This window comes from Carex rostrata, chromosome 3 (assembly GCF_964058835.1).
Source record: "Carex rostrata chromosome 3, lpCarRost1.2, whole genome shotgun sequence".
In the NCBI taxonomy this organism is placed as follows: domain Eukaryota; kingdom Viridiplantae; phylum Streptophyta; class Magnoliopsida; order Poales; family Cyperaceae; genus Carex; species Carex rostrata.
The window spans coordinates 13,638,906-13,655,337 of NC_135920.1; the positions used below are offsets into that span (position 1 = coordinate 13,638,906).

At 35.7% G+C, this 16,432-nt stretch overlaps 1 protein-coding gene across 7 annotated transcripts; it reads left to right on the forward strand.

Moving 5' to 3' along the window:
• Window positions 1-1,408: 1,408 nt before the first annotated feature.
• On the forward strand, window positions 1,409-12,562 carry ASG3 (SNF2 domain-containing protein / helicase domain-containing protein). 7 transcript variants are annotated; one of them, XM_078299685.1, is made up of 17 exons: window positions 1,409-1,680; window positions 1,795-1,802; window positions 2,509-2,587; window positions 2,865-3,013; window positions 3,306-3,431; window positions 4,088-4,268; window positions 4,693-4,828; window positions 5,470-5,587; window positions 5,974-6,063; window positions 7,149-7,256; window positions 7,669-7,872; window positions 8,638-8,763; window positions 9,105-9,772; window positions 10,484-10,629; window positions 11,145-11,303; window positions 11,642-11,756; window positions 12,108-12,296. In XM_078299685.1, exons 1-17 carry the CDS (start codon window positions 1,500-1,502, stop codon window positions 12,154-12,156), a joined length of 2,643 nt encoding a protein of 880 aa, XP_078155811.1. In that variant the 5' UTR covers window positions 1,409-1,499; the 3' UTR covers window positions 12,157-12,296. The 7 variants fall into 7 exon arrangements, 6 of the variants coding, with proteins under 6 accessions (XP_078155811.1, XP_078155806.1, XP_078155809.1 ...); XM_078299680.1 differs by lacking the exon at window positions 1,795-1,802 and having other exon boundaries at window positions 1,572-1,690; window positions 2,449-2,587; XM_078299681.1 differs by lacking the exons at window positions 1,409-1,680; window positions 1,795-1,802 and adding an exon at window positions 12,339-12,562 and having other exon boundaries at window positions 1,861-2,587; window positions 12,108-12,184.
• Window positions 12,563-16,432: the final 3,870 nt, after the last annotated feature.

A 16,432-nucleotide genomic window follows, 5' to 3' on the forward strand; every position in this document is an offset into this window, starting at 1 on the left:
TGGAACGCGTATTCTCTGCATTAACTCAAAAGAAGATCTTTTTGAGTTTAGTGCATCTCAGACGTCTGATAAAGTGCATCTTAGACGTCTGATAAGGATTGGAGTTAATTTGGTCTTAGTCTATGACACACATGACTCTTTAATATTAGTGCGGATTTCAATCCAATTTATTAACCCACAGTGTGTTAATGCAGAAGATCCGAATTCATTACTCAAGTATTCGTAAAATTCTCACATCATAACTACCATAATGAATTGATTGGACCGCAAAAATTTTAGGACTGATTTTTTTTTAAATATGAATATCTATACACGGAAATATCTTTAAGGTGAACAATTTCTACGTAAATAATTGTTTCTCCAACTAAATTTCCTAAATATATCAGCACCATAAATAGTTGTGGGGGACCACTTAAACTACATGGGGGAGACCATATATGTTTTTAGAGGTGGATTTTTTTCTCCGTTCAATCTCATCCATATTTCTGACGATCTGTGAGGAATTTTACGAATCTCAAATCCCGAATGTCTTCTGCAAAATTTTCTCTTTTGAATGAGATCCATAATGACGTACTTTCGAGCTCGTCGTCACATAAATATTTATACTTATACTTTCAAGTATTTTTTACATATGACACTGGATGATGTCTGAAAGTATTAATATCAAGTATTGCAAGTATTTATATCTATGTACTAAGTACATAGTATTTATATCTATAAGATTAACTATCTTTGTTAGATGAATGTTGACATAGGGATACAAGGTCCTTACTAATTTATTAAAGGGAGATTTACACAGTAATGATCAGGGCTGAAAAAGGAATGATCAAAACAATTTACGCATCAAAGTATTGATATCTTATTTTTTAAGTATTAATATATTATCTTCTAAATATTTATACCTGAAGGTTGATGCGGGACGGGTGCGGGACCTAGGAAAGGAGGTCATATAATTAGTGAGAACCATAGTACATCATTAGATTAAAGTTGCTGCGGAGATTTTAGAATAATATCTAGTGAAAATTATAGTGCATCATTCCTCTAACGTTGCTGCGAAAATTTTGAGGTACTAGAGTGCAGAGACTCTAATAATTATTAATTTATTTTATATTATATAATTTTAGATAGTTTTATTACCGTTTACCTGCATGACAAGAGTGGCTGCTTCCGTCCGATTTATATCTGACGGTTGATAATATAGTTTCTCAGTATCTGCCTTTAAAAATCAACAGAGGAATATTAAATAGTTGAATACATAGATATATAATATATTCATTATTGCTTTAGGAGGTTAAATAATTTTGTTATTTTTTAAGAAGCCGGTTACACGAGAAAATAAGTTCTGGGTATATACAAAAAGACTTCTATTACCTTTTTTTTTTTTTTTTTTAAATCGTAAACCCTTCCATCGCTCTCCGGTCTTCACAGTTTCCTCGAAAAAAACCCGCGAAAAAAATAAGACAAATCGTGTCCGACAATCCACTCCAAACAAAGCGGCGATGGACGACTACGAACGGAGGCTGCTGGCGGCGGCGCATATCGTCCTCTCGAGTGACCGTCGACATCGAACTCTGCCTGCCCCGTCGGAAATAGGCGTCACTGCCGAGCTGAAGCCTTACCAGATCGAAGGCGTGTCTTGGCTCCTCAGCCGCTTTGATCTTGGCGTAAATGTTATCCTAGGTACCACATTGTGCGGTGTCATGTGTGTTAATTGTTCACCTGATCTTTTAGTTGATCTCCATTGATTGGTTTTGTTTGGGTTTGACTTGATGGTCGCCTGTTTGTTTTTTGCAGGAGACGAGGTTAGCTGTTGCTGATATGAACGAGACAAGTAGTTTATTATTATTTTCTTTAAAATGACTATCTTTCTAGTGGTTCTTATTCCGAAATCAATTGACTGGAGTGGCAATTATCTATCAGGTGACAGATAGATAATCATGTATTATGAAATTTTAAATTACTGTGAATATGTTGACATATGTTCATATTTATACCAGCGTGACTGTATGGTAGTACAACATGATACTGTTCTCCTAATAGTTAAATGAACCTAAAGAACCCCACAATTTTGCTATTGACCTCTGCTGTAGCTAGCTTAAGTCCCAACCTTAACGAATACTCATTCCATTAGTCAAACTGGTACTGTACCAATCTGGTAGGTATATGACACTTTATAGTAGTAAATAGAAGACCCAATTGGCACCTCGTGAAAGTTTGGCACTGCAATCCTCGATCTTAAATAACTTCATGACGAGTGAGAACTAAGAATAGGTTTCAACTTTTAAGATCTTCTTTTCTTTTTGCCAAGTTGTAGTAGTCTTATACATAGTGCAAAGACTTGTAAGGATCACCAGAATGGCATATTAAGCAAAATGGTGTATTCTAAGAAACTGTAAATTGCAGTGCACTTATGAATGGCGTAACATCTGAAAAATGTATGTTATAGAGGAAAAGTATATTATATAAAATATATGACATAGCTTATCTTGATGTGCACTTGATGGTCAGATGGGACTAGGGAAGACTCTACAGGCCATTTCACTTTTGAGTTATCTCAAGACTAATTCCATGTCACATGGCCCCTTCTGTAAGTTTTTGTTCTTTAATGTTAGCTGCTGATTGTTGGAGTTCGGTTCTGTGCAATTTTAAAAAGAAAATCCTCCTTTTTGTAAAAGCTTCTTCTTCTTCGCCATGAGTTTTTGAGGTTAAATTGTAGGAAAGGAATTGAGGCGTAATTAGGCAGCTAGCGGTCAAGTAGAGTGATGCTGAGGGCAATTGAACTCAATTGCAAATTTTACCATTTAACAGAACATATCAGGTGAAATGGGGGTTTATGTATCTAATCTTTGGTCTTTTGTGCACAGTGATATTATGCCCTTTAAGCGTGACAGATGGCTGGCTATCAGAATTTAGGAAATTTTGCCCTTCTTTGAGAGTTATGTCGTATGTTGGGGATAAAGGACACCGATTTAACCTTAGAAGCATGATCCATGACCATGTCAAGACGTCAGATGTATGTTAATTGTTTTTCGTGTCTAAATCCTTTTTATGCTTTCTACAAGCATCATATGTGGCCTGTTCTTCTTCCTGAGTTGTTTATTAATGGGTACAGCTGTACTATCAATCTCTGCTAGTACATAGCTGTACAACATGATCTTTCCCGTAAATTATAAAATGGCTTAAAATTAGTTTAACTGGTACATGCAAATTTAGCTTGTCAGTCCTTGTTTTTTTTCGTTCTTACTTGTAAAAGCTATTTCTCTGTAAGTATTTCAGTAGGCCATTTTTTTTATTTGATCTGACAGGAATTGCCATTCGATGTTCTATTGACAACTTATGACATAGCTTTAATGGATCAGCATTTCCTTTCGCAAATTCCTTTCCACTATGCTGTCATTGATGAGGCCCAGAGACTTAAGAACTCATCTAGTGTATGTAGCTTTCAATTATTAGTAAGAGTTACCTACAGTAGCTGTTAACTTGTATGCCCTGGTACTGGCAGTGATCACTTGTAAATTTGATGCTAAGACCCAAACCAAGCCTCAGGGATCAGTATTTAGGTCTAAATTCCCCACCCTAAGCTTATTTGATAAGAAAATAAAACTGGACATACATGGTTATGTAGGCTCTGCACCTCTTTGGTGCTAGACAATTTCACCTATCTAGTACGTGGAACTTCGGTGTTCCTCTGAAAACCTCTAAATTATGCATGTAGCCTTAAAAATCTAAAAAATATTATGTTCATAACTAAAGAAAAAAATTTAGTGGCAAGCTTTAAGTCTATACCGGTAAATATAGACAATCGCAAGTTTTAGGTTGTTTGGTGAACGGTAAAACTTGGATCAAATTCATGATTTTTCATGTGGATCATATAGAAATAATATAAATCACACTTTAAAGGCGTATTTTAAAATTATATGTTAAGATTATGAAGTTAATATATTGTCAATGGATTCTGACCCTTTGAAATATGGTAGATCTTATGCCAAAGTGTAAACTTCAACAAATGGTATTCCCATAAAAATAACATTACTTATTTTAAGATGATATATATGTTCAAAAGTACTACAGTTATTTAACATGGCAGGTGCTGTATAATGTGCTTGAAAAGCAATATATAATGCCAAGGCGCTTGTTACTGACGGGTACACCGATCCAAAACAACCTGACTGAATTATGGGCATTATTGCACTTTTGTATGCCTTCTGTATTTGGTACTTTGGATGAGTTTACTTCGACTTTCAAGCAAGCTGGTATCTCCATGACAGGTAACGTGATGGCTTCATGTTACTTCTAATCTAAGCAAACTAACACAAGTCATAATAGGCATGTCATTGTCCTATTTAGTCGTAAGCAGGAACAAATATGTACCCATACAACATATTGAAGTTAACTTGATACCTTATTGCACATCAATAGTAGATGCTGCTTTTGTTTAATTCTTCTTCTTCTTTTTTTGGAAAACCCTTTTTAGGATATTCTGCACATATCAAGGTTAATTTATGCTAGTGGGTTTTCCTTTGGTTGTAAAATTGGGGAAACAGGTACCTTAACTGTAAGAATACCATTATGCGCTGGTGGAACCTGTAATTCTTAATTGTAGTTGATGTCTGTGTTCCCAATTTGTGATAGTATGTGCATTTAGATGCTTTTATTTTTATGACAAGTTATTTATAAATATATTTTTAATAGGCTCTGAATCAGAGACTGTGAAGAGCAAATTCAAAACCCTTAAGCATATACTACAAGCTTTTATGCTTAGGAGAACAAAATCTTTGCTTGTCGAGAGTGGGGCTTTGGCACTACCCCCTTTAACAGAAATCACAGTGTATGTTAATAACAAACCCTTTCTCTTATACAGATACTTCGACATATTTATATCATCAATACTTATTTGTTGAATGTCTATCAGATGGTTATTAACATTGTTATTTATTGTAAGGCCCTGAGTTCAGCTAGACAGTGTTACATGTGAATATATATAGTGTTTCCTAGATCAGTTGATGTTGTATCTTAGAAGTATTTCAATATTTGTGGATACAGATACAACAATATCTTTTGGCAATACTAGACCTGACAAGCATATAATAGATGATGTGGAACTATTCTTTATTGTACACCTATGACCTTAGTCATGCAAATGGAAACTGGCGTGGAACTAATACTTCATTGTACAAGTATGTTTTTGGTCATGCAATGTAACCTGGTGTGGGTCTAATTCATGATTATACGACTATGTCCTCCAAAAAATTGCCTCAGTTGTCCAATAATTGTGTGATTTTGCATCAGGTAAGTTTTTTTTCCCTTATAAGTGCCCGAGCATCCCTAATGCACACAAAAAAAATTAAAATGAGGAAATAAAAGGGAACACTTGGTCAAGTGGGTGATCAAATGGTGCAAGTATATAGTTTTGGTACTGATAATGGTATGGAGATCTAAAATTTGATCCTTTGTACATTGTACTTACAGATTATTACCACTGGTTCCTTTGCAAGAAAAGCTGTATGTGTCAGTTTTGAGGAAGGAGCTTCAGACTCTTCTTTCCTTTGCTGGAGGAGCATCGAGTCATCAATCCTTACAAAATATTGTAATATAACTTTCAATATAAAGTGATTGTTTTTTGTAAGGGAAAATATTTACACATCAAACTTCAAAAATATGGAAATAGCTGATATACTACGGATGAAAAGTGTTACCCAAACATGAACCCTCTTGCTCTTGGATACAGAGTTGTTTTCCGTCTCCTTTAACTGCTTGTTCTGGGCCCAAACATGAGGCCTGTTAGACATTTGGACTGTAAACATTGTGTTTCCTGCTTGTGCTGGGTCATCAATTTTTTTTTTCAATTTTCTAATTGAAGGATTTGTTTAGATTTGTTCATTTTATATTTTCTCTACAGTTTCTCATTTATTGTTGCTGAAAATTTAAGAATATAAACATTTTTTGCGTGTTCTTATTTCAAATACTTCTCAGGTAATTCAGCTTCGTAAAGCATGCAGCCATCCTTACCTTTTTAATGGCATTGAACCTGAACCCTACAAGGAAGGAGAGCATCTGGTTCAGGTATGACAAGTATCATAAGAGTGTTGGGTTCTGTTTGTTCCTAATCTTGTTCTCTGATTCACCCTCTACTCTTTTAAAGATGGGGTGCTGAATTTACTAATATATGTTCCAAAACACTTCTGTTGTACAATGGGTAAATGTGACATAACTGTTCCTGATCTGACCAGAAACAGACCCGCTTGGGCCTGACGCCTGAAATCTGGCAGGAATCTGAAAAACTTGCACATAAACTCAGCTCACCTTTAATTATGTCTAATATGAAATTGAATGACCCGGAATGACCTGTAAGAAATCCTTATATATTGATAATAATAGCATTGAGTTAAATAACAATCAAAGACCAAATTGATGTACCTAAGCAACTAAGAAAGCAACTGTCTTCCCTGTCAAATCCTATCCGGAACATCCTGATTGTAAAGTCAGATAGTAAAATAGAAGAGTGTTTGGAGTAGATATTGGCAACAACAACACCAACTATACCAACAACAACAACAACAACAACAATTGTAGAACAAATGTTGAAATCCACAAAATGATTGAACGGAATAAAAATAATATAAATGGACTATGCATCGTGCATGATCAAAATTTGGTTGTTCTTATGGAGAAATATCTAGTAGTGTTATTTTATATTGTATTATGTAAAAAATAGTGCAATGAGTTGCACATCTATTGGGTTAAGAATTATAGGCTACTGCTCTTGTAATGAAACTTGAATTCAATGATTATTAAATACCACAAACCATTTTATAGTAAAATCTGCACCCAGATATTAATATCTGTATGCTTATTCAGAAAATAAATAGCATCACTAGTCTTGCACATATCAGCTTAAAGACATCTGTGCCTGTATGCATCTGTGTCCATTTTTCTGGATGCTAATTTGTGTCAGGGTGAATATTGAATAATCCATTTGACCACTACACCAAGACATCAGTGAGATCTGAATGTTACTATGGAATCTGACCTGACCAACTTGAACCGTGTTTGCCACATCATATACGAGATGATTTGACATGAAATGAAATACTGTTTCTATATAGAACTTTCAGCCTACTAGATTTAAAGAAATATTGTTTGTGTAGGCAAGCGGAAAGCTGATTGTGTTGGACCAACTTCTCAAAAAGCTGTACGAGTTGGGACATCGTGTTCTTCTCTTTGCTCAAATGACTCACACTCTTGATATCCTGCAGGTTGATACCTTCTGCAGTTCTCTATTCATGTAACTTTTTAGGACAAGGATTTGCATACAACTTACTAAGTAGATAGTTTAAGGCCCGAGTGGAACTAACTGTAGAACTCATTACTATTTTTGCTTGGTCTGTAATTGTTATGCAGTGCCTGAGGTTTTGGTCCATGCCAGTTTCATATGTGTTGATCCCAATTCATTATTTTTGTAACTTGTAGATTTAGCTAATTTGAGGCTCAATTTACAATTGTATTAGATTCCCACATTCTCCTGTACCATTGAGCTCCTCTACTGTTAGTTAATTCTTCACAGTCCATTTAGTTTGATAACAAGAGAAAACAAGGGAGAGAATGGCTTACTGGTCCGATACAATTCCAATGTGTGACTGACATTTAATGGATACTTTAATGGATTAGGACTTCCTAGAACTGCGCAAGTACACTTATGAGCGGCTAGATGGATCTGTACGTGCTGAGGAACGATTTGCTGCCATTAGAAGATTCAGCGTTCTGCCAAATGATGGGTCCACAAAGCACCCTGAGGGGCAAAATGATCCTTTTGTATTTATGATATCAACTCGTGCTGGAGGAGTTGGTCTTAATCTTGTCGGTGCAGACACTGTAAGCCATATTTCTTCAATATGACTACTCTAATTTACTCGGTTCAATTATGCAACTAAGCTTTAATTTTGTAACCAAGCTGAAGTTATCCAGTATTACATCATTCATACTCGGAATTATGCATTTATGCCTTAAATGTGAATTGTACATTCTTACCCTCTACCGAATTTATTCTTAATCCAAATTACCTATCTTGGATAATTGTGCTATCATTAAACCCAAACTTACAATCATTTATCATTAAGAATCATTTGAATCACAACTGGCAATTATTTGCTTAGGAATAGTGGTCGGATGGGGATAGTCGACCATGCGAGTGTGTACTGTACGATGTTAGCGATTTAATTCCATAAATATAATTGGTGTAATATAGGGCCCTTGTAAATAACTTTTCTTTATCAATACAATTGTTGTCGGCAGTTGCCGTTAACCTTAAAAAAAAGAATCATTTTAATCGTATTACCACTAACTGCTGTACTTTTGAGCTCTACTTTTGACTTTTGGGACTGTTTATTTTACATTCTGCAACCGTTCTGCAATTAATCTCCTAAAAGTGGTTGTCTAATTAGATGTTAATTTTTTTCCTCTTTGAGTTGAACCAAGTTTCCCCACTCACATCCCTTTTCCCTTTTAAAGGAGTCGTCTATGTTTCTGCGACGGACTTTACGAAACAACAATTATCCTTTTCCTCTTGTCTTTCTTGCCTTTATGAATAACTCATCTTGTTCTTTGTTGTTGATATCTCATGGGAGAATTTAATTTCAGGTAATATTCTATGAACAAGACTGGAATCCACAAGCAGATAAGCAGGCCTTGCAAAGGGCTCATCGCATTGGTCAACTAAATCACGTCTTGTCAATCAATCTGGTTACTGAGCGCACCATAGAAGAGGTTAGTTAGGAATTACCGGCCTGGGTATTTCTACATGATATTGGTACCAGCAAATGCCAGACTGCCATTTTATAACTAAACTGATGCTTAACATCACCAAATGGTCAAACAAGTTTTTTCAATTCCTTAAATCTTCTTTTCTCTGTATTTATTTCTACTTTCTCCTCCTCTTCTTTTTCTTAATGCACATGTGCGATTAGTTATCCCGTAATACCACCAGGGCCTGTATAAGTTTAGAAATTGGCTTGCTATCCTTTTTACAAGGCATGAACCTAGAACAAGGTTACCTATCTTTTCACTTTAGTGCCTAAGGGTATATGTTCTCGTCATATATTTGTTAGGTTATAATGCGAAGAGCTGAGAGAAAACTCAAACTTAGTCATAGCATTATTGGGCAAGACAAGCATTCAGCTTCAACCAAAAATGATACCTCAATAGAAACTGGTGACATGCGCTCTCTTATATTTGGCCTACATACGTTTGATCCATCCGATACAAATCCAAATTCAAATTCAGATTTAAATTCAGACATTTTAAGCGAAGAAAGAATAACAAAGCTGGATGAGATGACTGATCGGGTTGTTAACATGCGGAACCGTGATTTATTATCTGAGGTTGACCATACATTTGAAATAAATCAGACGAATCTGAAGAGCATTTCTGACAAGATAAATTTAGACCCAGGGTTAGACGAGGCTGCTTATAGATCTTGGATTGAGAAGTTCAAGGAGGCATCAGGTTCAGTTGACAGTGTAAATTTGGAATTGGAGAGAAGGAAAAATAGTTGTAACTCTGAAGAGAGGGAGGCAAGAAGAGAAATCGAAAGGAAAAGAAAAGAGGAGAATAAATTGGCCAAGTGGGATGCTGTTGGTTACAGATCATTGGCTGTAGAAGAGCCTGAGAATATTCTGAATGAGAGCATGGACGATACTGGAGGTGTCCAGTTTGTGTATGGAGATTGCACCGATCCATATAAAATTTGCCCATCAAAACCTGCCATTATTTTTAGGTAACTGTTTATCCCTATAAGAGCAAACCTTTTTTTTTTGGGGCATTTGTAAATTGTACTCCAGGCAACACATGTTTTGCAGCACAGCAGATGTGTTTTTCAATAGAAATGTTGTATATCATTAGCTTTGCTGTAATTGATGCCTACTTCACAGATTTGATATCTTAGGTCCCTTGTATCAGCATGAACATGCAGATACACCCCACCAAAAGAACAAGGAAAAGAACAATAAAAGATACACCAATATAATATAATCGAGGTTGGCTAATATCAAAATGTTTGTTCCAGAGCCGTGGTGCAACCAATTAGTTTTCCAATTTCAAAGTCCAAACAGTTGATCCAAACCGTTAGATGTGTTCTTTATATTAAAATGTGCTTGGAGACCAAATATTATATATATTTTTAATTTTTTTACTATTTATTAAGTCAGTTTTAAAATTGCTGATTTTAATAAACAGTGAAAAGTTTCTAGATGATTGAAAACAGCGATTTTAAAACTGACTTAATAAATAGTAAAAAAATTCAAAAAAATGTAAAATTTGGTGCCAAGCACATTTTAATATAGATTGAATATAGAATGATTTGGATTGACTGTTTGAACTTTGAAAATATAAAAACCGAAGCGTTTGTTCCACGGCCTAGGAACAAACGTTGCTAAAACAGCAAAAGAATCAAAACACAGAAATGAGATAATTGCCAAATTAAATGCAGTTGTGTAGACAACTCTGGATCATGGGGTCGTGGTGGCATGTTCACTGCATTGATGAATCTTTCGTCCAGTATTCCAGATGCATATGAGAAGGCTCATGAATGTGCCGATCTCCATATGGGAGACCTTCATTTAATCGAGTTAGAAGGTCTGTGCCTCCCTCTCTTCAGAGTTACAAGTTATCTTAGTTTCTGATAGTCGATATAAAACAAGGTCTTAGAGGCATATAATAATAGAAAGGGTTTTCATGTGTACCCTTAGAAAACATCAAAATGTTGCCTTAGCCTTGCAAAATAAGTTCTCTCTAAAACAATGGCAAGTACAAGCTACACCTTCAATCGTTTCACAAAAATACCCAAATTATCCCTCTTTTCTTCCTCATTAATAGATATTAGCATTTACAAAAGAAGAATGGTTGAGTCAGTGCTATTTCAAGGGACACAACATACAAGTGACCTTCTGTTAAGTAGTACACGCAAAATTTCTCATGTTATATAGGTTTATACATGACAATTTTCAATTTGGAGGGATAAGCATCAAGTTTTGAAGTTTTGCTGGGATACCAATGAATTTATCTGAATATTATTAGAACTCTTCTCTTAAGAGCAGTTTGCTGGTTAAGATTCTAAATATCAAAAACTGAAAATAGTCCTACTGAATCAGAGGCGAACTGCAACCGCAACATAGGCGCACCATTGTGGGTAGCATTGGCTGTTGTCCAATCTTATAGTGCTAGGCGTAAAGTACCTAGAAGCCCGATCTCTATACCTGATCTTGAGGTTTGCTTATCTAAGGCTTCCTTCTCAGCTGCCCAAAAGTCAGGTATGCTACCAGTTTGTTTCCTCTGAATGGTTTACAATTCCTTGCCCCAATGGTGGAATTTCTTTTCTCCTTTTTTTTGGGCAGTACTCAGTTTAAACGGATCTAAGAAATAATAGAAGGGCCAAAATCAGTCAAACTGATATTGGCAACAAAGAAGAAGTATATGCTATATCCAGGTGTTGTACCATTTAAGGACCATACTGTGTGAGTTACAAAAAGTTGCATGACTGTTAACTTAGCCCTAAAATCTAATGGTGTCATTCCGTACAGATTTTATTCAAATGGGGTCAATGTTGGTAATTTTATTTTGTTTATTTTGATTTCCCTTCCTTCTAAAGCATCAATACATATGCCACGCATTGGTTACCAAGATGGGTCCCAGCGATCCGTGTGGTATATCATCGAGCGTCTCCTCAAGAAGTATGCCTCCCTTCACAGCATCAACATTTATGTGTACGTGATTAATCTCTTTTTGTGGAGTTATGTTTGACCAGGAGCTTGACTTGTTCTACCAGCCACTTGAACTTCAACTATTTGCAGATGACCTATTTGAATATTATTAGATTTACATTAAATATTTAGATAAATTATCCATCTTCTAAAAGCACCAGCAAGTATCCAGTTATGCATATTTGATAGATTTGTTTTAATGTTAGTTCTCTTTATGTGATTAGAAATCAATGGTTCATTGCAAAAAAAAAAAAAAAGTTTGGATTGCTGTGTCGTATTTGCCCTCTCAATCGTAGAGCTTTGATCCAGTTACAGTGTTACACTAACATTTATTTGTCCAATTCTATTATGCAGGTACTACTACAGCAACAATCCCAATATTGTTGCAAAATCAGAACAGTAGCTCCTAATGTGTAATGGTGTATAATAGTGTACATTTCTGATTTCGTCTCTGCATTCGATATTATTTTGTATGATACTGTTACTTGAATGTTCTATAGAAGCCTAAATGCCTGACGCCCTAAGTGCCTACCCCAATTTGTACATGGATCCGCCAGTGGCCTGACCTATTTATCTGAACATCAGTTTTTTACATTCAATACTGAATCGCATCTCATGTGCCCAAATGTTAAAGCAACCCAATGCCACCAAGGAGAAAAGCAATCTCAGAAATCGGATCTGTGACAGTCTTACCTTCTTGCTCTATTAATTTTGCTTATCCCTTTGTTTTGTGTGAAAATTGCAACAACATTGTAGTTGAACTGCATATTTAATAGAGCGCAGCTTACAGTTCGTGTGTTTAAAATCAATTATGCAATATTGCACGGATTGAGTTTTATTCCTAAGTGTAAAACTCGACACTGTTTTGCGTCTATAATTGATCTGATCTGCAAAATTTTGCGTATGTTTGATATAGAAATAATTTGGGGGAATTTCATGTATCCCCTCAAAAACTTCGAAATTACGTATTTCCCCCTCTAAAATTCATAATATCATATTTACCCTTCTAAATTTTCAAAACTCACAAATTTACCCAATTAACTAAAAACTAAATTTAATTGTATTTAATATTCTATAAAACATAATTAATCAACATAATTAGTGATATATCCTTCCCCTTCCTTCTTACAGTGAGTTTGAGCAGTCAACATTTACACCAAAAAAGCTACACATAGTTCAATTCATACCCATTGCATCCCCAATCCCATTCAACTCTCTGTCTCTTTCTCCTTGCTCTTCCTTTGTTTGCTTTTCTATAGTTTCATATCCTCTCCCGTCAAACACACACCAAGTAATCAATTCAATTTAACGCCATGGGCAACATGCATATGATGCATCAATAGACTCGCCCACTACTCTCCTGCCTCTCTCCTTCCCTCTGACAACTACGGCGACTTTCTTGGCCACTCCTGCTACGTCCGCTCATTCATGCTCTTCTACCTCCCACTATTCTTCTGTCGCTCTCTGCTATACCTCCAACGTCCCCATCAGTCCAACGCTCTCTCCACCTCCCTCCTCCCTCTCGACTCTAACACCTCTGCTGTGTTAGAGGCAACTTGTGTGCAGGAAAGCAACGTGCTTAGAATTTGAAAGAAGGGTTGTGTGGATTGCGCAAAGACGAAGGAGTAAAAGAGGTAGATGTAATGGTGGGAAGGGAGCAATCCAGTATTGGAAGAAGGGGAAGGAATAATTAATTATATTTTATAGAATATTAAATATAATTAAATTCAGTTTTTCGTTAATTGGGTAAATTTGTGAGTTTTTGAAATTTTGAAGGGTAAATATGATATTATGAATTTTAGAGGGGGAAATATGTAATTTCAAAGTTTTTGAGGGGGATACATGAAATTCCCCCAAATAATTTAATGGAAGTTTGGAGCGATTCAAAGTTCTCTTGCTCGTTGGATATATGATAGGAGCATGAACTGATGAATCAAGTGGCTCTGATACATTTAGAAGTTAAAAAGAAAAGCAAGATTTTTAAAGCAAAGAGAAAGTGCCAAGAATACCATTCTTGGGGTACGCAAAGCTTATGGCATTCCCTCTTTTTATGATTATATTAAAATTATAGAAAAAGGTAATTTGATAACATTAGATTAGCAAAACAATTAACATGAGAGTCATAAGTCCTAAAATTATTCTGTGATAGACATTGATTTTAAACTCACGATCTTCCGCACTAGGCAAATTAAAAGTTAATATATTTTTAATATAAGTTCGATTGTACGTCTATATTTAAACATGTCAAGAATTAACACTTATCCCTTGTTAATTGTTAATTTGTTAATAGTTAATACTTGCATAATAGTTGGCATGCACTCATGCATATTATCAATCATAAACTCGTTTTTTCTTGATGAGGCCTCGCTTGGGCGAGGAAAATCATTATCATAATATTATAGTTCTCCAAGATTTAATTGACAACTGATTAAAAAATATATATAATAAAAAAATAATGTTCTTCGGGCAAATTGAAGGTGATGCAAAACCTTCTTTTGTCATATGGAGACACTACTAGAGTGCTCCAAATACCTTCCATTGGAGTACGGTATTAGAATTGTAAATGTTTTATTATCTTGCAATATAGGGACACTACTAGAGTGCTCAAAATACTTTTCACTGGAGTGTTGTATTTGGATTGTAAATGCCCCATTATCTTGCTAAATGGTGACACTACTAGAGTGCTCCAAACACCTTCAATTGGAGTGTTTTATTAGGGTTATCAATGCCCTATTATCTTGCCAAACAGAGACACTACTAGAATGCTTCAAACACCATCAATTGGACTTTTGTATTTGGATTGTAAATACACTATTATCTTGCCATATAGAGACACTAGAACAGTGCTCCAAAATCGATCAATTGGAGTGTTGTATTAGGGTTGTAAATGCCTGATTATCTTGCCATATAGAGACACAACTAGAGTGCTACAAAAACAATCAATTGAAGTGTTGTATTGGGGTTGTAAATGACTTATTATCTTGCCCTCTAGAGACACTACTAGAGTGCTCCAAACACCTTCAATAAGGGTGCTGTATTAGGGTTGTAAATGCCATATTATCTTGTCATTTGGAGATACTACAAAAGTGCTCCAAACACTTTCAATTGGAGTGCTCTATTAGGGTTGTAAATGCCATATTATCTCGCAATATAGGGACACTACCAGAGTCCTTCAAACACCTTCAATTAGAGTGTTGTATTTGGATTTTAAATACCCCATTATCTTGCCATATGGTGACACTATTAGAGTGCCCCCAAACACCTTCAATTGGAGTGTTTTATTGGGGCTGTCAATGCCCTATTATCTTGCCATATAGAGACACTACTAGAGTGCTCCAAACACCTTCAATTGGAGAGTTGTATTAGGGTTGTAAATGCCCTATTATCTTGCCATATTGAGACACAATTAGAGTGCTCCAAACAACTTCAAATAGAGTGTTGTATTAGGGTTGTAAATGCTATTATCTTGCCATATAGAGACACTACTAGAGTGCTCCAAACACCTTCAATTGAAGTGTTGAATTAGGGATTAGATGTCTAACTACCTTGTCATCTAGAGACACTACTAGAGTGCTTCAAAGACCTTTAATTGGAGTGTTGTATTAGGATTGTAAATGTCTTATTATCTTGCCATATAGAAACACTACTAGAGTACGCCAAACACCTTCAATTCTAGTGTTGTATTAGAGTTGTAAATACCCTATTATCTTGCTATCTGGAGACACTACTAGAGTGCTCCAAATACCTTCATTTGGAGTGCGGTATTAGAGTTGTAAATGTCCTATTATCTTGCAATATAGGGATACTACTAGAGTGCACAAAATACCTTCCATTGGAGTGTTGTATTTGGATTGTAAATGCCCCATTATCTTGCCAAATGGTGACACTACTAGAGTGCTCCAAACACCTTCAATTGGAGTGTTTTATTAGAGTTGTAAACGCCATATTATCTTGCCACACAGAGAGACACTACTAGAATGCTCCAAACACCATCAATTGAACTTTTGTATTTGGATTGTAAATGATCTATTATCTTGCCATATAGAGACACTAGAAGAGTGCTCCAAAATCGATCAATTGGAGTGTTGTATTAGGGATGTAAATGCCCGATTATCTTGCCATATAGAGACACAACTAGAGTGCTACAAAAACAATCAATTGAAGTGTTGTATTAGGGTTGTAAATGCCCTATTATCTTGCCATATAGAGACACTACTAGAGTGCTCCAAACACCTTCAATAAGGGTGCTGTATTAGGGTTGTAAATGTCCTATTATCTTGCCATTTGGAGATACTACTAGAGTGCTGCAAACACTTTCAATTGGAGTGCTCTATTAGGGTTGTAAATGCCCTATTATCTCGCAATATAGGGACACTACCAGAGTGCTCCAAACACCATCAATTGGAGTATTGTATTTGGATTGTAAATACCCAATTATCTTGTCATATAATGACACTATTAGAGTGCCCCAAACACCTTCAATTGGAGTGTTTTATTGGGGTTGTCAATGCCGTATTATCTTGCCAAATAGAGACACTACTAGAGTGCTCCAAACACCTTCAATTGGAGTGTTGTATTAGGGTTGTAAATGCCATATTATCTTGCCATATAGAGAGACTAGAGTGCCCCGAACACCTTCAATTAGAGTGTTGTATTAAGGTTGTAAATGCCCTACTATC

What these genes read in the sequence shown, in the direction of transcription:
- ASG3 (XM_078299685.1), top strand. Translation starts at nt 1,500, where the DNA reads ATGGACGACTACGAACGGAGGCTGCTGGCGGCGGCGCATATCGTCCTC. An exon ending in ATCTTGTCGGTGCAGACACT is followed by an intron (nt 7,873 to 8,637) that starts GTAAGCCATATT and finishes ATTTAATTTCAG; the next exon opens with GTAATATTCTATGAACAAGA. An exon ending in AAACCTGCCATTATTTTTAG is followed by an intron (nt 9,773 to 10,483) that starts GTAACTGTTTAT and finishes AATTAAATGCAG; the next exon opens with TTGTGTAGACAACTCTGGAT.